The 21,910-nt window shown below is 32.8% G+C and overlaps 6 protein-coding genes across 7 annotated transcripts; 4 read left to right on the top strand and 2 right to left on the bottom strand.

Moving 5' to 3' along the window:
- Positions 1-112: 112 nt before the first annotated feature.
- Positions 113-3,023, top strand: LOC144835762 (serine/arginine-rich splicing factor 1-like). 2 transcript variants are annotated; one of them, XR_013611103.1, is made up of 5 exons: positions 113-419; positions 785-1,023; positions 1,210-1,382; positions 1,579-1,827; positions 2,554-3,023. XR_013611103.1 is itself a non-coding variant. In XM_078690844.1 (4 exons), the coding sequence occupies exons 1-4, from the start codon at positions 229-231 to the stop codon at positions 1,750-1,752; spliced, it is 777 nt and encodes a 258-aa protein (XP_078546970.1). In that variant the 5' UTR covers positions 113-228; the 3' UTR covers positions 1,753-2,492. The 2 variants fall into 2 exon arrangements, 1 of the variants encoding a protein (XP_078546970.1); XM_078690844.1 differs by lacking the exon at positions 2,554-3,023 and having other exon boundaries at positions 1,579-2,492.
- A 1,441-nt stretch (positions 3,024-4,464) lies between these two features.
- LOC144835761 (serine/arginine-rich splicing factor 1-like) lies at positions 4,465-7,918 on the top strand. The gene is made up of 5 exons (XM_078690843.1): positions 4,465-4,765; positions 5,064-5,296; positions 5,435-5,607; positions 5,879-6,154; positions 6,939-7,918. The coding sequence occupies exons 1-4, from the start codon at positions 4,581-4,583 to the stop codon at positions 6,074-6,076; spliced, it is 789 nt and encodes a 262-aa protein (XP_078546969.1). The 5' UTR covers positions 4,465-4,580; the 3' UTR covers positions 6,077-6,154; positions 6,939-7,918.
- Positions 7,774-9,771, bottom strand: LOC144835764 (glutamyl-tRNA(Gln) amidotransferase subunit C, mitochondrial-like). The gene is made up of 5 exons (XM_078690845.1): positions 9,625-9,771; positions 9,222-9,272; positions 8,931-9,100; positions 8,703-8,809; positions 7,774-8,549 (listed from the first exon to the last, which is right to left on the bottom strand). The coding sequence occupies exons 1-5, from the start codon at positions 9,763-9,765 to the stop codon at positions 8,527-8,529; spliced, it is 492 nt and encodes a 163-aa protein (XP_078546971.1). The 5' UTR covers positions 9,766-9,771; the 3' UTR covers positions 7,774-8,526.
- Positions 9,772-10,006: 235 nt separating this feature from the next.
- LOC144835866 (TP53-regulated inhibitor of apoptosis 1-like) lies at positions 10,007-11,508 on the top strand. Its single transcript, XM_078690986.1, has 2 exons — positions 10,007-10,340; positions 10,639-11,508. The coding sequence occupies exons 1-2, from the start codon at positions 10,197-10,199 to the stop codon at positions 10,747-10,749; spliced, it is 255 nt and encodes an 84-aa protein (XP_078547112.1). The 5' UTR covers positions 10,007-10,196; the 3' UTR covers positions 10,750-11,508.
- A 78-nt stretch (positions 11,509-11,586) lies between these two features.
- Positions 11,587-20,814, top strand: LOC144835865 (small integral membrane protein 14-like). The gene is made up of 6 exons (XM_078690985.1): positions 11,587-11,642; positions 14,021-14,076; positions 15,349-15,466; positions 17,319-17,364; positions 18,254-18,387; positions 19,080-20,814. The coding sequence occupies exons 3-6, from the start codon at positions 15,392-15,394 to the stop codon at positions 19,116-19,118; spliced, it is 294 nt and encodes a 97-aa protein (XP_078547111.1). The 5' UTR covers positions 11,587-11,642; positions 14,021-14,076; positions 15,349-15,391; the 3' UTR covers positions 19,119-20,814.
- LOC144835331 (uncharacterized) lies at positions 12,517-12,966 on the bottom strand. Its single transcript, XM_078690418.1, has one exon. It carries the CDS (start codon positions 12,964-12,966, stop codon positions 12,517-12,519), a length of 450 nt encoding a protein of 149 aa, XP_078546544.1.
- Positions 20,815-21,910: the final 1,096 nt, after the last annotated feature.

The following is a 21,910-nucleotide window of genomic DNA, read 5'->3' as shown; positions in this document are numbered from 1 at the left end:
TCTTTGTCACCCCGCCCATTTTTCTTACACAACGCCCCCTTTTTAATTGATCACATATTCAACGATAGAGGGCGTTAAACCGATGCGCCGTTTCCTTCTTTTTGCGTATCAAATTCTTTCTTTACACGCTTTGGCCGTTGTACAGCTACCAGCACAATTTGGGAGGTCGTAAAATTCCGAAATTGTAACAAAATTCGCTTAAATTTAAGAATTTAAATTACACTAAATATGTCTCGAGTTGTTCGTGGACCAGCAGGTAATAATGAATGTAGAATTTATGTAGGAAATTTGCCTCCAGATATCCGTGAAAAAGAAATCGAAGAAATTTTTTACAAATACGGAGACATTGCCGATATTGATCTGAAGGGAAAGGACAAACGAGGACCACCGTTCGCATTTGTAGAATTTCTAGATAAACGGTAAGATGATAGCCAATGCGTATTAAGCGTTATAGTTCATAAATTAAAATATACATAAACTGGATTCTGTATTTACTATTAAAATTTAGGTGAGATTTTCCATGAATAAAATAGCCAGGCCCATCCATGATAATCCAGCCAGGTCATTAACACTGCACAATGCCTGGTGGCGGCGGTTTATGGGACTTTTTATGCCCACTCCCTACCCTAGCTAGTTCAGTTCAGCTACACTACTAAAGGCCTAAGTACTACTACTTCCTATGTCTGTAGTTATTAGACTGTTATTAAAGTATTTATTTGCATATATTATTTAAAAATAGAATTTTACAGTACATCTATATCATGTGAATGTTCTATTTTTTCAGGGATGCTGAAGATGCAGTAAATGGTAGAGATCGATACGACTATGAGGGTTACAGGCTTCGTGTGGAGTATCCGAGAGCAAGCCGAGGCGGAAGGGATGGCGGATATGGTGGTGGACGTGGAGGAGGTTACGGAGGAGGACGAGGAGGTGGTGGTTATGGTGGACGTAGAGATGACCGCGATGGTGGAAGGGGGAGAGGTCCACCAGCAAGACGATCAAAATTCAGGGTATTAGTGTCTGGTATGCATCCAAAAAAGAATTCACTTTTTATAAGTATTTAAAAGATTTCGTGCAGTGCCCTCAAGTTAAATTCACTCAATAACATTTTTCTTTATAATAGGTATATTATTTCAAGAGACTAAGATGAATTACCAATTGTCATTATACATATTTATACCATAACAGCATTACTTTTATTAATTTCAGGGCTCCCTTCAAGTGGCAGTTGGCAGGATTTAAAAGACCACATGCGTGAAGCTGGTGACGTTTGTTTTGCTGATGTTTTCCGAGACGGCACTGGCGTTGTTGAATTCATTAGAGAAGAAGACATGAATTACGCTGCCAGAGAATTACATGACACAAAATTTAGATCACATGAGGTAGTCTTTTTTTCAGTATTTTAAAATATTTGATGTATTTTGGACATATCGATTTGACATATAAATTAGTAGACTTTTATTGCATTTTTAACATTTTTTTTGTATTTTAAATGTCTCTATGCTGTACATTATGCTTCTCCCTCGGATATAATATACTGGTTGTTTGTAGGGAAATACTAAATATGTTTCTTTACAGGGTGAAACTTCGTACGTAAAAGTGAAAGCCGACCCACTTGGGAAAGAAGGAGGGCACAGCAGGAGTAGATCACGAAGCATATCTCCGCCTCCTAGAAGACAGCGTTCATCGCCGCAGTACGCTCAGCACAGATCACGATCCAGCTCACGTTCTTCGTCAAGTTCCCGACGTTAAAACACGAAGCTTCACTTAGCCTTGCTGATGCTATGTGCTTTGGTAGATGTCACATGTCAATCTGTTAATCGTTACGTACGTGACCTTTTTTATAGCATCTTGTTAATAAAATATTATTGATATGTTATCCAAGACGTAGAATCAATTGCCAGTTGGTTAAATACGATATTTTTACTAGCTTTGTGTTAAATAATCTGAAAAATGTTTAGTATATTAAGTATGTTGTAAAAGCCTTTTATAAGAAAACTTGAATATATCTGAGTTTTCTGTTTTTAGAAATTCAAATTTTGGACATTCAGATCTAAAGAAAACTTAAAATCAGTCCATTCGATCATATTTGAGTTTTTGATGTTTTCTAAACACCCTTTCTTACTTCTATTATCTTAAGGTAACTTGTATAATGAATTGAAAAAAAAAAAATAGTTCTGTAGGTTAGTGAATGGACACAAATTTCTACTAAAAATGTTTTGCTTATGTAGTGATTCTGTAGAGTACTGGGTACATTATAAACTGATTCTTCTTCAGCTGGTCTTATTGTACTATATTATCCTCACAAGTGTATGTCATGTGGACATGCGCTCCATTAAGACATAAATGGTGTTTATTTTAACAAACGTTTTCTAACTTTGTACAGTGTAATAAAAATGTGTGTCCTTTTTAAATTTCTTTTTTGTTTTTCAAATAATTAATTGAGAGTGGATAAATAAAAAATCAAGATGTTTATTCTTTAGAAAATGTGATATCGTTTGGTTGATCATTGTGTTCCTATAAATTAACGGTGTTTCTGTTTTCATTGTTTAGGATCAATGGTAAGGATCAAAAGGACCTTCAAAGGATTTCATTTGATATTAAAAAAGGGATTAACAGAGGGATTAAGGAATCATTTTAGGAATCATTTGGAAAGGAAGTGACAAACCCCATATTTAAGGATCCTAGTGTCGATGGGAAGGAGGAGTCCCGTTCAGATCGGCAGTAAACAAATTTATCCATTAGGAATGCAATTCTGGAACCAGGAAATCAATTCATTCTGGATCTAAGGATCAACTAGGATTTGGATTAAAACAACTACTATCCCTCCAGTTGGCACCCTTGGGTCATGCTCATACATTCATAGGTTATTGGATTATATCTAACATTTCTGGGATAATGGCAACTGCTGGTGATTACTTGATTGTAGGACAATATTTTTCAAACCCAAATTAAATGCGATTTAAAGTAATTCAAACAACCAAATTTAGATTAATTTTTTTTTAAAGTTTATTTTGAATTTTGTTATTATTTTGAAAATCATTTTCGTTAAACACTAAATAAAACAATTTTACCATGAACTGGAGAATACTGTATACGTCTACACTATCAAACTAATTTGACAAAAAAGTGATGTGCCAAAATATGGTAGTGATATTACATCATCATGTCCATATATGGGCACATAACTTTTTTTTTCACATAAAGTTTGATAGTGTAGACAAGGCTTTAGATTCTTTGAGATGTGCTTTTCATGGGTAGTAGTCTGCAATTTTAGTAATTCAAATAATTTGAGATAAAAAGCGACAAATTGTTATTAAAGTGCTCCTTTCTTTGCAGCTCTACTACAGGACACCTGGACCTCCTACTTTTTTTAGGGGATGGTCCCCTAACATGGGTATAGCAGCAACTACATATTCTATCCTGTCATGATTGGAATTCATTTACTAGGAGAAGGGATTGAGGATTCGTAATGAATGATATTGACATTATTTTTTGCGACTCCCCACTGAAGATTCTTATTATTCTTCTCATTCTTGTTCAATATGTACTGTATACAAATTTTACGCGAGAGCAATGTTAGAAAACAGAGTTACAGAACATACAGTTGTACTCAAGAATAGGAATTGAGGAATTCCCAGGGTGATGTCTCGGATGAACACAAGCTGATGTACAGAAATGTTTCAGAGGCTTTTTTGTTGCATGCGCCGTTAAAAATCTATAATTGCTACTAATGTTAGGATGATTGATTATGTCGCCATTTTAAATTTACTAAAATTTAATTTGACATCCTTCACATGTGTACAGATTAACATTGGTTTTTGTAATGGATTGCGCAAATAATTTTTTGGTTTAACTGCTTTAATTTTTGTTCTCATTTTTTTTGTTCAAATAACCAAATAAATATATATTTTCTTCCATAGCACAGATTTAAGAATAAGTGGCGGATCTAAAGCATCCTTTCCCCCAGAGGGATTTAGAAGGAGCGCATACCTGCCCTAAGCTATCCCCTCGCCCCCAGAGGTGGATTTGAAAGGGTGAAAACCATCCCCCAGGCTATCGCTTAAAATGCTGCTGGATATGCCTCTAATCCCCACACAACATTCTTCTATCTTGTCATCATATCTTGCCTAATAAAATCAATCAACTTACCTGTCACATACTTTATTCTAAAAGTTTTCATAGTCTGCAGTATTTTATATATTCTGTAGTTATGTTGTAATAGCTATATATTTTATGCCACTGACAAGACAATAAATATATCATTTTTTGAAATAAATTAAATTGAATAATGTGTACAATATATTCAAATATAAAGTTACTGTAGTTAAATAACACTCGAGAATGTGTATTCATTTAACTACCTGGTTTTAGTAATGTAATCATGGAGCTAGCTCCATGATGTATTCTAATTTTTTTTAATCTGTTAAACGAAAGAGGGCGCCTGTCAAACAAGCGGCTGGTGTTGCGTACGTTTGTGTATTTGTTGGATCGGTCGCAAAAGGATTATTGTTTGGGTCACAAGATTGATATTTTTACTCAATTTGCTGGTATTTAATAATTGTTCAATTACCCGAAATATGTCTCGAGTTGTTCGTGGACCAGCAGGGAATAATGAATGTAGAATTTATGTAGGCAATTTGCCTCCAGATATCCGTGAAAAAGACATCGAAGATATTTTTTACAAATATGGAGACATTGCCGATATTGATCTGAAGAACAAAAGAGGACCACCGTTCGCATTTGTTGAGTTTCAAGATAAACGGTAAGATAATTAATAAAAAATACATGAATTGTACAGACATATTATATAGGGCCTACTTGTATATAATTAGGTTCAATTTAATCTTCTATCTAGCTATTTATTGACTAGAATTTAGCTAGACTAGATAACTTGCTTGTTGGTATCTCCGACAGCTTTTTGTCCAGCCAGGCCAGAGGGAAGCTTCAGTTGCCAGGTATGGAATGCCCAAATTCATGGCACGCCACAAAGGACAAATGTACAGTTATATTTTGTAATGACTACTAAAATGTCCATATTTTTAATTCTTGTTCTATTCCAGAGATGCAGAAGATGCGGTCAATGCCAGAAACCGTTACGATTACGATGGATACAGACTACGTGTGGAGTATCCGAGAGCAAGCCGAGGAGGTGGTGGTGGAGGCGGCGGAGGAGGAGGAGGTTATGGAGGAGGACGAGGAGGAGATGGTTCAGGAATGAGGGGTAATGATAGAGAGGGAGGAAGAGGGAGAGGTCCACCAGCAAGACGATCAAAATTCAGAGTTTTGGTGTCCGGTACGTAGAGTTACTGTATTTTGAAATACCATAATAATCATAATTAATATCACTATTTAATATATACTGTATTATTTATTATCGTATATAAACTGTCTTGCTTACAAGTGATTAATATAACAAAATTAATAATTTCAGGTCTCCCTTCAAGTGGCAGTTGGCAGGATTTAAAAGACCACATGCGCGAAGCTGGTGACGTTTGTTTTGCTGATGTTTTCCGAGACGGCACTGGTGTTGTTGAATTTGTCAGAGAAGAAGACATGAATTACGCTGCCAGAGAATTACATGACACAAAATTTAGATCACATGAGGTACTGTATGATAACAGAATACATTATGTTGCCATCCATATAAACCGTACACAGTTACCTGTGTGTACTTTATTTTAAAGAACCCAGTTCATCATTCGAGATAAGTATGGAGTTACCCTGGTGAACTGGTTCACAAAATCGTCCCGGCATCGGGGGATTACCACCAATCTGATTGGACAGTGATTAATTTACTATTGGTAATCCTTGGCCACATGTGCTTAAAGACATAAAATAAAAATGCTTGACATGCGAAATTGTTATTTTTACACAGGGTGAAAATTCATACATTAAAGTAAAAGCAGACCCAGTAGATATGAAAGGAAGTGGTGGAGGGCGCCACAGCAGGAGTAGATCACGCAGCTTCTCTCCCCCGATTAGAAGTGGAAGACCGCGTTCATCGTCGTATCATCGAGGCCAGCAGCACAGATCAAGATCCAGTTCAAATTCTTCGTCAAGTTCCAGACGTTGAACAAGCGGCTGCTCTCAAATCGCAATGATAATGTTCTTTGTTTCGGTAGATGTCACATGTGAATCTGTTAATCGTTACGTACGTGACTTTTTTTTTATAGCATCTTGTTAATAGAATAATGTTCATAATTATTCAAGTTAGTAGTAAGCATAGAATTAATAAAGTTTAGCTTAGTTTGATCAGATATTGTACATTTTGTCGTACCAGTCATAATACAGAAAACAGTATCTGAAAATGATTATTATTTATGCTATTGTTAAGCTCTGTCTACACTGTCAAACTTTATGTGACAAAAAAAATGTGATGTGCCCATATATGGACATGATGATGTCATATCGCTACCATATTTTGGCATATCACTACCATATTTGGGCCCATCACACTTTTTTGTCAAACTAGTTTGATAGTGTAAAGCTTTAGATTAGATAGTTACCTTGATTAAAAATTGTAAAGTATAATTGGCTAAAACGTCTACCGATTGGTGATGGTTTACTAATGAATTGTATTATTAATTACTTAGCTTATAGTGGCATGCCCATTTACACATTTTTTTATCTGTTGAACGTTGTTTTGTACTCATAAAGTGTATGTGTTTTAACCAAAAAATTACCTTCTGGAAAAATGTTTTAAAATTTCTGCTAGGAGAATATGGAATATGGATAGTAATTGGTAAGAATAGGACCGAATTGATATGTTGATATTATTATATAAAAAAAATGTTTTGTAAGTTTGTATTGTATTCAAATTATTTATTTAGATTAGATAAATTTGGGATATTACTTTCATCTTTGGAAACCTGTCAGTCGTTTGGTTGATCATTGTGTTCCTATAAATTAACAGTGTTTCTGTTTTCATTGTCTAGATCAATGGTAAGGATCAAAAGGACCCACAAAGGATTTCATTTGATATTAAAAAAAGGGATTATCAGAGGGATTAACAGTGCTAAAATATTTTTCAATATTCAAATTATAAAAATTCAAAAATTTTAAATCGAGAGGTGGATTCGCTTTTGGATTACAAACATTCATAGGATTACATTAGGAAAACGAAACCCTTTATGTAGATCGTGGAGAGCAATTGGAGGATTACAATTTCATCCTAGAGATTCCTTCAGGAAACCACAGGGAAGTCACTGGAATTCATAAGAGAATCAACTGTGTAGGATTCACACTCCTGATAAATCTCCTAAACCTCAAAAAAGAGGAATTTTCGGATAGTTAATTCAATTTTTGTCTTGATAATTTAAAAAATATGTATATTTGGAAAACGTATTTAAAATAGGATGGAAACAGTATTTACTCCGGATAAGGAATTCTGCTAGTACAAGTGGCCCTGCTAGTACAAGTGGCCTTGCATTTCAAAAGGATCATTTTATTTTGGATTCAATAAATCAGAATCCCATAGGAAGCCTCAAATAATTCAAAGGAAAAATCAGGATTTGAATGTCCTTATATTTCAAAAGGATCCGTGTTCGATTAACAAAATTAAGGAATAGGAATTCACATTTAGGATCAAAGGAAAAATGGTGGGAAATCAATTGCATCAGGAATTTCAGTACAGTACCTCAAAATTTATATCTTCAGGATCAAATTTTCATGGGAAACGATCGGATAAGGAATCTGAAAAGGGGTCAGTGAGGTCACAGAGCATGCTCTATAGCTTATTGATGGTGATGTAACTGTAAAACATTTTATTAATCAATTTTGAATGATTTTATTCTTGTAAAATAGTGTTCATATTGTGTCAATTTAACAAGTTTCTTGCAGATTTTAGATTGTGGACTTCACTCCTGCAGATATGTATAGCAATCATGTTGAATAAATTTTTGATTTTCAATTTAAACCATTTTCTTTTGTATTAATGTCTTTCCTATGAAACATGTGGCACAAGCAGAGAGGTGATATTAAGCCGTGGGCTAGAGGGTGGACTGTGTGGCAGTGAAGGTGGATCTTATGGATAAGTTCTGTACAAGATGGACGGCGGGCTTGTTCGACAATTTTTAAACAGATTAGTAATACAATAATATTTTGTGAAAAAAAACACATAAAAAAAAAGACAAGACAAATATAATAAACAATAGAAACAATACTTTATAGAAACAAATTCTTACAATTTGTACACAAGGATCATTTTAGAATATGCGCACAAGGATTACGCTATCTCGACTATTAGCTCCCCGGGCGCCCCAAATAATGAATATGCAGCTTAGTGATATTGGCATGTTCGATTTGTTGATTTTCCGGCAGCCATATTTGAGAGAAGCTCTCCACAGATGGATGTGTTTTGCGATTCGAATGCATTGGAGTTGACTATCTAGCTTTCGGCTATAACATCTTCGGACACAAGTCTTCATCCTCCCACCAAGTATGCCAGCATAAGATAAGCACTGGAGTATTTCTGTATTACTTCCAGTTACTGTACAACATACAAATAACATAACTTATTCAAATTCAATCCGGACTGTTACCTCTGCCTATTAAAATAATAAAAAAGATATATTACTGTAAAGAATAGTTTTCCATTTCACTAATAAATACACTTAATTGAAGTCTTAGGTCAGCAGAGCATGCATTCGCTAAGCAAATGCCAAATTCATTAATACTACACTCATTCAAAGATACTTGACCTGCTGATGGGACCACAAAGTACTCTTCACAGGTTTTAGCAGCATTTCTCATTATTTCTTCAACATTGCCTCCTTCAGTTTCAATATCATCTCTCAACGGACAAGTTCTGAAAAATAAAAGAATTATCAATTCGTTGTACTGTTATTTATAAATGTGATTTTGAACAGATTAGTTATGTTCCAACGTGTGGATGTAGCTACCAGATTCCGGTGTATCTCTCTTATTACCTGTCTTCTAATACTGAATGCATTGGTTCAATCCCTGTTGTGTCAATTAAAGTTATTTGATCTGCGATTCTAATTATTTTGTTCAGCTTTTCAATGCCCTCCTGATTAGCGAATTTAACCAGTGCTAGTTTTTCCAATTTTTCTACTGTTTCAAAGTCTATTTTTGTTTCCTGAAAAAAAGAAAGACAGTAAGTAGAGCCCAAGTAGTACCGAAAATTATTAAAGGTACCATAGTAAGTTCGAACATTAAGATGGGACGAAGGTAAAAATTACTTCAAATCAAATACAGACCTCCGGTAATGTTGATTTGTCGAATTCCTTCCACACAGATTTTCCTGGAATCTAAAATATAAAATAAAAGTCACTAAATGAATATTAGAACTAGGCATATAAATAAGAATTTAAATAATAAAAAATGAATTTATTGTATTAAATTAAAGAATAAAGTATTTATTTACTAGCCTATTAAGTTATTTATGTAAATCTAAATAAAATGGTAATTATTTAATCAATATAAACCTATGGTCTCAATGCCTTTTAATGAAGCAGCAGGATAAACTGCTGGCCTCCTATCCTAGATTGCCGTGAGGACGTCGAGTGCTGATGTGTGATTTGATAGCTGCTGCTGGGGCCAGCCAGGCCTAGTCGCTAGCTAGCTAGATAAACTACGACTGGTTTGGTGGTCTATACTTACTGCAGGATGAAAATTGTTTTGTGATGACAAACAAACAAAACGATTCAAATGAAATATATTTTGTTTTTTAATAATTATACAACATTTAGTGTATTTTAAACATTTTGAAAACAAAATGTTTTGCAACAAGGGCGCTGCCATCTTGGTTGCATCACACTACAGACAAAATGAGTATTCATACGCCATACTTAATTTGATATTAATTTTAAAAATAAAACTACTTTTGAAATATGAATTATAATATTATTGAAACCGTTAAAAGCGTTAAAATTAGATTTTGAATATTAATATAGTAAAAAATGTATGCACTACTTGTTGTGCAATGCATGATGGGAAGGTTTGGGAGATGAACACAACATGTGCTATATTGTGCTTCGTCATATTGTAAATACAGAGTATACTGTGAGTACAGTAGTTGCTGTGTGCTCTCTCCCCTCACTGATTTTGTAACGTTTCTTTTGCTTGGTTAAATATTAAAAGTAAAACTCTCAAGGTATATATGAGAATACGAATATTAGACATTTTTGAAATTTGTATAGTAGAATAGGCCTAGCTAGAAGAAAAAAACCGCAATGAATAGCGTGGGACCAGAATGTACTGAAATGAAGAAAGAATATGATGAGTGTTTCAATGCTTGGTACAGTGAGAAGTTTTTGAAGGGTGATTACACGGATTCTTGCTCAGGAATCTTTAAGAAGTATCAGGAATGTGTTAAGGTTTGTAAATTTACATCCTTGCTTAGAAAATAGGAATAATATTAATAATATAGCAGGGGTGGATCAAGGATATTCCGTAATTTGGAAGAGCGCCTCCGAAATAGAGGGTGGTGGAAAACGTGACTTCAACACTAAAAAAATCGTTCAAAAAAAACTGGATCTGTCACTGACTACAATCACCACAATACATTTTATGAAGACCCTAATTCCCCTTTGTATAATTTCTTTAAAATGCAAGAATTGTATATGATTAATTTGAGTATTAGGCCTATAATATTAATATTTTCTATTCTTTCAGAAAGCCATCAAAGAACAAGGAATTGATTGGGATGAGGTGAACAAACCTGTGCTAGGAACAGATGATGAGAAGCAAGTCCCTTCTTCGACAAAAAAGGATGAGAAATCGTGATGAAAACATGACAATGATGCAATAACATTGAACTGTTTAATATGATATCATTTTATAATATTGAAATTTAATACGAGCAGCTGAATGAAATAACTGGCCTAGAGTAAACATCATGATGCATAAAATTATACTTCCTGATCTAGATATATACTTATACAGTCTGGATTATGCTTGTACCTACAACTAAAATGTAGGGGTACTTATTTAATGCAGTTTGTACTCGTCGTAAAACATACAATTGAATAAAATTATAATGGAAAATAATTCCATGAGAAAAAAAATGATTTCCTAGTGACATAACTGGTACTGGTAATACCAGTTGTAATTGGTACATTGGTATAAAGCAGGCAGGCTAATGGTCAATACAAAATGATACATTTTATGTACTACAGATAGTATTATTACAGTAGAATAAATATAACTTTATCCATAAATAACATTATTTATATTTACAAATATACATATCGGTAATATTGATCAGCTCCACAATGCTCCAACCAGAGAGGTTATACCTATAAATAAAAAATATATATCTTAGTAGTTTTAATTGTGCTTTGTATGTAGGATTTATAAAATAAGAAACCGAACCATGTTATAATTTGCTTTAAAAATAAGATTTATTTAATATTTCAGTTTTATTTTCTCGTCTTACAATATGTAAGTAGATCTATTGGACAGTTGTTTGAATGTTTTTATATTTAAAATTGATTTGTTGCATCATCAAAACAAAATAAAAAATTTATTGTTGTTAGCCTCATATTATGCTGTAATTTGATTGGTTAGTTATTCATGGATAGACGTCCACGTCACATATCGTCACAACCTCGCGCGGTCCCCTCGCGATGTGCCTCCATAATAAACGAGTTGTCAATTTGGCCTGGACTGAATATGCGGTATGTTTTGGGAGTTTTTTGACAAAGTTTCTGTAGGCTAGGCCTTACTTATATTTGTTTTACAGTAATGTTTCGGTTAGCAAATAATACCCACATATTAGATTAAACAAAGACTTGGTTTTAATAGTTCTTATGCTACAACAGTATTGAGTCGATGTTTGTTTTGTTTGGCTTCCGCCTTCTTGACAAGCCTGGCTAGTCTAGAATTGTTGAGTGTAGGCTATCATGAATGCTCGTCCACGATGGATGATTGTGTGATGGCCTGCCTAGCCTAGCCGCTCTTAATCGAGGTAGCAGTTATACAACAAAGTATTGGGCATATTAAATTATTTTCCTACTATTTAGCCCACCCACGATTATGACGTCTAATCTAATTAATATTAAATAAACTAGAAAGAAGGTTGCTAAATACTGAACAGTATATTGTTTGTAGTGCTTAGCCTTATTAATTATTATAAATACTGTATAAATTAATATAAATATATGTATGTATATATATAAATTCAAGGGCAAATTACTGAAAAAATGACAATGCTGTGCATTGTCATTTTTTCAGTAATTTGCCTTTGGATTTATATATATATATGTATCAATATATATAATAATAATAATAACTGGTACTTGATATAGCGCATTATGCTGAAAGCCTCAATGCGCTTTACAAAGACAGAACATTTTGAAAAATTACAAATTAAAAAGGTGGGTTTTGAGGAGAGATTTGAAGACACTGGTGGAAGTAGCCTGACGGATTTCAATAGGCAACGCATTCCATAGAGAAACGGATGCCGAAGAAAATGAACGATTTCCATAAAACTTAGTGGAGGGATGAAATATATGGGCAAGAAGAGACTCAGATCTAGATCTCAGAGACCGCTTAAAGCGGTCTCTGAGATCTAGATCTGAGTCTCTTCTTGCCCATATAAGGCTTAGGAACATAAGGTTGAATAAGTTCAGAAATGAACTTAGATGAAGAATTATGAAGAGCTTTGAAAACAAAGAGCAGGATCTTGAAAGTAATTCTTTGTGTTACCGGAAGCCAGTGAAGCTGTCTCAGCACAGGTGTGATATGTTGCCTTATGGGGCTTTGAACGACCAATCGGGCAGCTGTGTTCTGGACTCGCTGAATTTTAGAGATATCCTTTGCTGGTAAGCCATAAAGTAATGAGTTACAACAGTCTAGCCTTGATGTAACAAAAGCGTGAACAAGAATCTCAGTTGATCTTGAATCCAGGTACTTCCGAATGCTTCCAATTTTACGAATAGCGTGAAGCCCAGCTTTGCAGATGTTATGTACCTGATTGGACATACAAAGCGTTGAATCCATGACAACTCCAAGGTTTCTACAGGATGACGAAGGTTGAATGAAAGAATTACCAATCTTAACAGAGGCAGTCCAACACCTACTCTACTGTATATATATATATAATTATTATGAGGCCCAGTCCTCTAGTTAGGCCTAGTATATTATATATTAGGCCTAAAAACATTTACTATGTGCCGTGCTAAAGGACAAAAAAAAGAAAAGATTGAACATTTTTAGAAATGACTTTTTTTGAGAGATTGACATTTGTTGACAATTGACAATTGTTTTGCGGAAAACAGCTTTTTTTCCACAATTTTACTTTTATACATGCACAATTTTAACAAAACAAAAAACAACGAGGACTGTACAGGGAATCTATATTCATTTTCTAACCACTTTTTTCTAATTTTCTATTTTACACACTGCGCGCAATTTGAAATGAGTTTTTGTGTGCAAATTGTAAATACTGCATCAGTGGCACCAGATTGTTTTACATGCTCTAATCCTATCACAAAACCAATCAATCAGTAATCTTTCTTCATTGCAATTCATATACAGCTGTTGCAGTAATTCGTCAAGATGGTATAAAAATTGAAAAAACTGTAAATTTGTTAACTCTTCTTGATATAACCAACCATGTTCGCAGTTTTTCTGAGATTATTAATGTTTGATTAACATATATTTTTGACACATTAGTTAATTTTCAGATCAATTTTCTAAATTTTATTTATATATCATTGCAACAATAAATATGAACATTTTATTAAATGATTGATTGATTGATCCCTGAAACATTAAAAAACTGGGTTGTTATCTCTACACTAAAGAAGAATATGTCTATAAACAACTATGTATATATAAGGTTCATTGACAAGGTGCTACATTCAGTAATAATACTTGGTCTTATCTGATTGGTTAATGTTAACATACATTTTCCAATCATAACAGCGTTATGTTTTCTGTTTATAAGATTAGAATATGTTGTCTAGTCTTTGTCATACAGTAGGCCTACCATTTAAAACTAAAACGTAAATTGTTGATTGTTTTTAAATTAATAGTCTGCTATTTTCTTCAGCTTTCTAGATTGGAATAACAGTATATCATCTTTTTAATAAGTTGATACTTTAAGTGGTAAGTTTAGTTTCTTTTTATTACAGTCAGTTCTCACAAAATGTAATTGCTCAATCAAGGATTGCTTTCCGAAAAGTATGCTTTACTTAAAGATGTATTGTCCCCCAAAAACATAAAAAATGAAGATTAATTAAATCAGAAATTGAATATGTTATTTTGTAGTTTTAATAAAGTTAATCACTTCCATAGAAAAAAAAACGGAAAAAATAATGTTTTCACTTATAAAATGACAAAATAAATGGTTAAATTCAACCAAAAATCCATTGGCTGACAGCCAATTTGACCATTTTTTGCAGTAATTTTTTGTCAGGTAAATACATTTTTCTACGATCCAATTTTGGTAAAAGTGGATAACTATTTTGTTACATTAAAATGGAATATTCAACAAAAATTGGTTTAAGAATTATTTTCTCAGGGTGACAATACATCTTTAAATATTTTATTTGTAATTCATTTGCTTCCATAGCGGGATGACTGCAATTGTCATAAAACCTATGTTAACAATTTCTATTGAAAACGTAATATAGTCAGAAGTTGTAATTTATGTAGTATGCATGATTGGTTTTAAGGTGGAGTTTTTGTCTCCTGACCTGTTTTTTTTTATTTTATGCAAGTTTTTAAGTTATATACTGTATACAATATTTCAAGTTCGAAGTATTGTGAGTCAATCTCTGTACAGTAAAATACATTAGTAGTAATATACAGTACTTACTTACTTACTTACTGTACTGTAGTGCGGGACCCACCTGAACTTATATGACTAGATTCCTCCATAACTTCCTATCTGCCATTGTGACAGCCAGTTCATCTCTCTGCATACCAGTATCCGTCTCTAGTACATCAATGTATGTGAGTGCTGGTCTTCTGTACTGTAGTAATATAGAGCTAATAAATGTTTGACCTATCTTTGTTAAATATGCTTATGGGAGAATTGTGTGGAATTAAATTAGTTTTGTGGTTGTCAATAATTAATATTCGACTGGTCACATGCTCTCAAAAGATATACTCTCTTATTATAGAAACAGCGAGGAGTCCAAGGAGCTAAATCTCAAAACCTAATAGTCGAATATGCCTAAAGCTCTGTCTACACTATCAAACTTTATGTGACAAAAAAATGTGATGTGCCCATATATATACTAATACTGATATATCATATCACTACCCTATTTTGGCATATCACTACCATATTTGGGCACACTTTTTTTGTCAAACTAGTTTGACAGTGTATACAGAGCTTAATGATTCAGATCAAACCATGTTGTTTATTTACAGATTCTAATTCGTACATGTACTCATCATTATCATCATATCCATAATGGCTGAAGGTGGATATGATCCGTGTGAGTGTATATGGTCTCGTGAGGGTGCGATGAGAAGGCTTATATCATTGGTGAGTTAATTTTAATATAATATAGCAATTGTTTGCGCTGTAGAATCAAGGTATACCAACAACCGGATGCTGAGCTTAGGAGATCAAAGCATGGACCTATAAATTATAGGTCCATGATCAAAGGGTTTTTCAAGTGGCTGTGACACGATTAGTTCCATTGTCGGTAGCAGGCACTGCGCCATGGAGAATAGTACAGTACTGTTGGTATTTGTCGCAGCCAGACATAAGATCAAAGGACTGTTATGGGTTCTTATCTTGGCAAGGCGAGATCAGTGTCCTGTTGTTAGTTTGCCTTGCTAGAATTAAACTGCCAAACAAACTAAACTTTAGATTACCAAATCCTTGTTGTATGTAATGTAAAGTATTTTTGTCATGAATATTATTATAATGATTAATAAAAATATATTTTAGGTTGAAAAGTCGTTTTAACAATAATATTATTGCAGTAATTTATGTAGTATGCATGATTGGTTTTACATTGAAAATAAGGTGCAGTTTTTGTCTATGACCTGTTTTTTTTATTTATGCAAAAGCAAAAGATCTACTCTTGTATAGAAACAGCTAAGTTTAAGGAGTTGTGAGGAGCTAAATCTCAAAACCTAATAGTCGAAATGTCTTCATTTTAGATGTTTTAATGATATGCATGCACAAATCAATACAATCAATATTATCTAAGATTAACACAAACACACTGTACCTTTGTATTTTACACTGCAATATTACATAATCAATATGAACATGCTTCTTTCGTATTTTTCTAAATTTTATTTAATAGCCTTCACTTTCTGGAAAATATAAAAATAACGATTTGATAATTTATTTTTAAACAAAAATTAAATACTTGGAAATTAACATAATATTATGCTTACAACTTTCATTGTTGTTATGGTACAGTATTATACCTATAAAATAATAACACATTTTATTCTTTTCTTAATTTAATTATAAAGTCGTGCTATTTTAATAATGCTTTAAAATGGATACAGTAATTTGATATTTTATATTAAAGTTGTTCCACACAAAATGCTTTGTTTGACTTATTTATCATATCATTCTTTCATCATTTTTTAATGTGTTATTAATTTTTGATGATAAAAATATTGTTTTCCAAAGTGAATAAGAATATTGTTGATTGATTTTTTAATTATTAAACATATTTCTTGGTAACAATGAAATCAATATTGTTCCTTTAGACTCGCAGTAAAGCCGTTCACTCTAATTTAGTTATTTTGTGTATTGTATTAACTAGCCTAGATCTTTTATTTACCAAAATAAATAATACATAGAACCTGGGCTAGGAATTTAGTTTCTCATCAAAACATTTCCTTGACCTTTGATCCTGAATGGTACAGTAGGTCGTACGAAGAGGTCATTGTAGACGATGTTGCATACTAATAATAATAAGAATTTATTGAAAACTTTACTTTATTATTTATTTATTGGTACACTTTGATGATAAAGGCGCATCCAAATAATAACTTAAAATGAAACAAAATAAATGTTGTGTGAAATACAGCATACAAGAATAAATAAAATTATTAACTTAAAAATGAATAAAAATAAATGTTCAGTTAAAATAATAGAATGTAGTGTGAAAACGTAAGGCATACACTAATATTAATTTAAAAAAAAAATTGAAATACTAAGACCAGGGAGTTACTCCCTGATAAGACCATCTTTGCCATTCTACATTGTTTATTGTTGTTTTTATTATATAATGACGTACAGCAAAATTATCTGAAAAGTATTCTTCATGTTTGCTGTCAACCAGAGTGTTTAAATAAACTCAACATTTTATTGTGTGTATTGTTCAGTGGTGCGTGACAATGTTTTGTTTATTATTTATTCACAGCTGCGAAATTCACAGACTACTTGTACAGAAAATGAATGCATGAATTGTAAGTTCAATTTACCTCATACATATGCTAATATGTTAACCACGTTATTAATGGACTGAGAGTTATATACTGTAGAGTCCTAATGACAAACTCAGTAGCATGTAAACTACACATATACATTATAAACTTAACAGTTAGTAATAATAAACCAGGCTAGGTTTTTTTAATTTTATTTCAACAATATTTTATGAGGGTGGTCCATCCAGCATCAGCTGATCATTAGGGACCCTCAAACAAACAGTAAATACAAAATAAACTATAAAAACACAAAATTAACAAAGATATAAAAAATAAATATATATATATATATAAAAATATACAGTTGGTAGGTCCAACCACTGTGTCTGAGGGGTGGTGGGAGATTCAAAGGGGGCGGGGATTCAAAGGGGCGGGGATTCAAAGTGGCGGGTATTCAAAGGGGAAGGTATTCAAAGGGGCAGGTATTCAAAGGGGCGGGTATTCAAAGGGGCAGGTATTCAAAGGGGCAGCGATAAATAGTGTTTAATTTGTGTATTTCATCATATCCCCCCACCCGCTAGTACCAAAATTTCCCTTTTTAGTTTAGTCAATTTTATGAAACCAGAAGGTCCACTAATAAATGTTTAATATATGAATATTGTATGTAGCAATAAGATATATTGTTTGAAGGTTTGCATGGAGAAATCAAATGTTGTTACACGTACGTATATTAGTTCTGAAAAGAACTGTTGAGTTTCTCAACGTTTTGATCAATATGTTTTGATGTTCTTCACGATCAATTAAATATTTTCAAACTAATATACATGGTGTGCCGCAAACTTTATATCAACATAGCAATAATAGTAATAATGTCTAGCATGCTACATTGTTCTCTGCATATAAACTTTTTTTTTGTTATTTTAACCAACAGTACAAGCACCAGAAGGAGATGGTGGCTACAGCTTTATGATGCTAATGATGGGTTGGATTGTACTAGCTGTTGTCTTGTTTCTAATGCGTCCTAACTCCATGAGAAATAGAGGGGATGACAAACCTAGAAACATAGTAAGCAAAATTGTTTATCATATCATGGATAAAATGTGGTCTAATGGTTAGGACATCTGCACATCAAGCAGAAGGTTCCGGGTTCGAATCTCAGTTGGGGAAACTTGTTCTCATTCTCACACATTTACTCATCTTTATCATTTAAAATAATTAATTAAATTTCAGTATATCACCCGGCGGTTTAGAATTCATGTTCTGTGCCTGATGTGTTAATATAAATAATATATCCTTCATGATCGTATACTGTAGTATTTCAACAGCAACAAAAGACTAAATTCGTTTTCGTAAGCCAGTAAAAATTTGTTTCTCATGGTAATCAAATTTTAAGGGATTTTGCGGAGTTTGTCTTGGATAAATCTTTCCCACAGTAATATAAAAAGCAGAATCTCTGAAAAACTAGACTTTCTGCACCAACCAAAGTGTCTGATTTTGTTTATTTTTATCTATCGTTTTAATTTCTTTGTCTCTTTGGTATCTCTCTGTTTAACTGTCTCAGTATTCAAATTCACGTTGGTTAATAACGGCACCATTTTTTCTACCAAAAAAGAGAATTCCATTGCACCATGTGATCAAACTATAAAAGTTATACTATGTTCATTACATTATTTCTTTCATCTCATTAATTAATTCCCCTCATACTGTGCACTTGAAATTAGTATTTATGTGTTTTATATATTTTGTTTATTTTTCAGTCTCCTCCGCCACCACCGCCTGCGCCGTCTGTTGACTAGGTCGTTTCTTTCAAGTTATTCTGTACCAAAGTAATCCAGTCTAAATATGATGACTTCATACACCACAGCTTTTTTATGCTATTTTACATTATGCAAAACAATTCATGTTACTTTAACAAAGCATACAGTCAATTCAACGAGATACCATTGGGCTGGCCCAGTTCACTGTTGGGCTGGCCAAGTTCACTGTTGGGCTTGTCCCACAGCATTGGGCTGGCCCAGTTTACTGTTGGGCTTGCCCCGCAGCATTGGGCTGGCCCAGTTTACTGTTGGGCTTGCCCCGCAGCATCGGGCTGGCCCAGTTCACTGTTGGGCTGGCCAGTTCACTGTTGTGCTTGCCCCGCACCATTGAGCTGGCCCAGTTCACTTTTGGGCTGGCCCCAACCATTGAGCTGGCTGGCTGGCCCGAACCATACTTGTTTTTCCACACCTATTCAATTTTTTGTTAAAGAATTTGTTTTAGTACAGAATGACTTTATTAAGATATACCAGCTCCATTGAATATAAAATGGTTATGAAAAATGACAAAAGGATCCAAATCTAGATTAAAACAAGCACAATGTGTCTTATTTAATAACACTACCTAATGTGTTTGTAGGTACTGTACATTCTAGTCAGAAATTCTACTATTAACATTTATTTTATGTACATATTTATATATTATATTAACGCCAGATTACTTAAGGCTGGAGCGATGATGGACAGGTTAGGAAACAGAAAAGTTTTTAAAAAAGATTTGTTGAACAACGCCAAGCTTTTTAAATACCAATAGAATGCTACAATCGTCTCTACAAACCATTGTTAAAGCTCTGTCTACATTATCAAACTAGTTTGACAAAAAAAAGTGTGAACCATATATGGTAGTGATATGACATCATCATTCCATATATGGGCACATTTTTTTTTAGTCGCATATAGTTTGATAGTGTAGACAGAGCTTTAAAGCTGTCACGATTCTACTGTTTTGGTAAATCATTTAAAACAATAGCATTGATCCAGCGTTCGGTTCTTTCATCGTCTACATTGAGAATTCCATAATGTTGGTGATGGGAGAATCTAATATTTAAATTTCTTAATACTTAATAAAATCACTGTACGAAAAAAAACAAAAACGTTCTATTTATAACATATCAAAATTATCATTTGGTGAAGGAATGTATATAGTATGCAAGGTTGACTGCAGAACCTAGATGTGTATATTTTTTTTTCAATTATCTCTGAATAGAAAGTGTAACTTGAATTTTTATTTAATTATTTATAGTTATTGTAAAATGAGTAAAGAATATATTTTTCATTAAAAAATGAAGTGATCTGTCAAGTAATTTGAGGGGGGAGAGGGGTTAGTGGGGTTGTGTGATGTATATTGTGAAATTATTATTTAACTGTTGTTATACAGATAAAGTATATAGTAAGATGATAATACTGTATGTATATTATTTTTAAACAACATTTTCACATCACTTTGTAATGCTTAAGCCTACACTATCAAACTATATATACCCATATATGGACATAATGATGTCATATCACTACCATGTTTTGGCATATCACTACCATATTTGGGCACATTACACTTTTTTGTCAAACTAGTTTGATAGTGTAGACAGAGATTTAGATCGAATTATACAATATTATTGTAAAATTGTTGTATACATGACAAGTCTATGAGATCAAAATATAATATTATAATTATTAATGATGATCTTTGTAATTTTCTCATAAAATTATGATCAGTAATTCATATATAACAAAAGAAAAGATTCCTCTTTATATTTATATAATTTGATGGAACACTAATTTTAAGTGCAGATAATTTCTATTGTTGAACTTTAAGATGTCATAATGTCAGTATACTATAATACAAATAATGACATGAGGTGAATGATGAAAGGTTATATTGCACACCATGTGACCCACAATCGCCCAATCAAATGACAGGAATTTATTTAGGTGTTATGTAAAATATAGCAAATAAGTAACTATGTCAATAACATCTTAATCTATTAATGTATTCTTATTCACTTGAGTTTATTATAGGAATTCATTTTCCAATTTTTATTATTAATATTAATAATAATAATAATAATAATAATATTTATTCGGTCATCAATGTAAAAATAACCAGGAATGAGAATAGGCTAAAGCCCAAACAGATTCTGCACTCACTCCATACAATACAATCAGTTAAAGATAAAACCATATACAAGAAAAATACAAATAAATTATACATAACATGAAATATAGTGTTTTGTTAGAGCAGCCTTAAATATTGAAATTGTTAGTGAATCTTTTATGTCATTTGGTATTTGCTCCCATAGTCTAGGAAAGGAAACAAAAACAGAATTATGAAAAGTATTGCCTTTCGAATTCCAACGTAAAAGCCTACCCGGACATCTTTCACTAGTTTTAATATACTCATTGAAAGAATGGGGACAGTAACCTTTCAACACCTTAAATCCTAATGAAAGTCTATGTAATTTAAACAAGTCATCAATAGATAATAATTCAAGCACTTTCAACCTATGAAAATAAGATGTGTCCCAGGAACCTTCCTTTCTGGGACATATTAAATGCATTAATGATTTCCAATTCTACTGTGTTTTTTTAAAAAGCAAACATGGTAATATTTTAAAACCTTTTTGACTGCACGAATTCACAAGTTATATCAATAAATAAAAGATTCTTTATAAGAAGCAAAATTGTTATATCACTTTACTAATTGTCAAGATGTACCGGTAACAATGATGCAATATAATAATTAATATTGACCTGCTAACCCATACAGAGGTGGT

This window comes from Antedon bifida, chromosome 2, assembly GCF_963402885.1.
Source record: "Antedon bifida chromosome 2, ecAntBifi1.1, whole genome shotgun sequence".
Taxonomy (NCBI): domain Eukaryota; kingdom Metazoa; phylum Echinodermata; class Crinoidea; order Comatulida; family Antedonidae; genus Antedon; species Antedon bifida.
Note: the sequence above shows the minus strand (reverse complement) of the source record. Positions and strands in the feature narration are given on the sequence as shown.

Coding starts and splice junctions, on each gene's coding strand:
- LOC144835762 (XM_078690844.1), top strand. CDS start 229: ATGTCTCGAGTTGTTCGTGGACCAGCAGGTAATAATGAATGTAGAATT. Junction 1,024..1,209: donor ATTCAGGGTATTAGTGTCTG/GTATGCATCCAA, acceptor TATTAATTTCAG/GGCTCCCTTCAAGTGGCAGT. Junction 1,383..1,578: donor CAAAATTTAGATCACATGAG/GTAGTCTTTTTT, acceptor GTTTCTTTACAG/GGTGAAACTTCGTACGTAAA.
- LOC144835761 (XM_078690843.1), top strand. CDS start 4,581: ATGTCTCGAGTTGTTCGTGGACCAGCAGGGAATAATGAATGTAGAATT. Junction 4,766..5,063: donor GTTGAGTTTCAAGATAAACG/GTAAGATAATTA, acceptor GTTCTATTCCAG/AGATGCAGAAGATGCGGTCA. Junction 5,297..5,434: donor ATTCAGAGTTTTGGTGTCCG/GTACGTAGAGTT, acceptor TAATAATTTCAG/GTCTCCCTTCAAGTGGCAGT.
- LOC144835764 (XM_078690845.1), bottom strand. CDS start 9,765: ATGGCAGCGCCCTTGTTGCAAAACATTTTGTTTTCAAAATGTTTAAAA. Junction 9,273..9,624: donor AAAACAATTTTCATCCTGCA/GTAAGTATAGAC, acceptor TTTATATTTTAG/ATTCCAGGAAAATCTGTGTG. Junction 8,550..8,702: donor CTTTGTGGTCCCATCAGCAG/GTCAAGTATCTT, acceptor TTATTTTAATAG/GCAGAGGTAACAGTCCGGAT.
- LOC144835866 (XM_078690986.1), top strand. CDS start 10,197: ATGAATAGCGTGGGACCAGAATGTACTGAAATGAAGAAAGAATATGAT. Junction 10,341..10,638: donor AGTATCAGGAATGTGTTAAG/GTTTGTAAATTT, acceptor CTATTCTTTCAG/AAAGCCATCAAAGAACAAGG.
- LOC144835331 (XM_078690418.1), bottom strand. CDS start 12,966: ATGGATTCAACGCTTTGTATGTCCAATCAGGTACATAACATCTGCAAA.
- LOC144835865 (XM_078690985.1), top strand. CDS start 15,392: ATGGCTGAAGGTGGATATGATCCGTGTGAGTGTATATGGTCTCGTGAG. Junction 17,365..18,253: donor AGAAAATGAATGCATGAATT/GTAAGTTCAATT, acceptor TTTAACCAACAG/TACAAGCACCAGAAGGAGAT. Junction 18,388..19,079: donor ATGACAAACCTAGAAACATA/GTAAGCAAAATT, acceptor TTTATTTTTCAG/TCTCCTCCGCCACCACCGCC.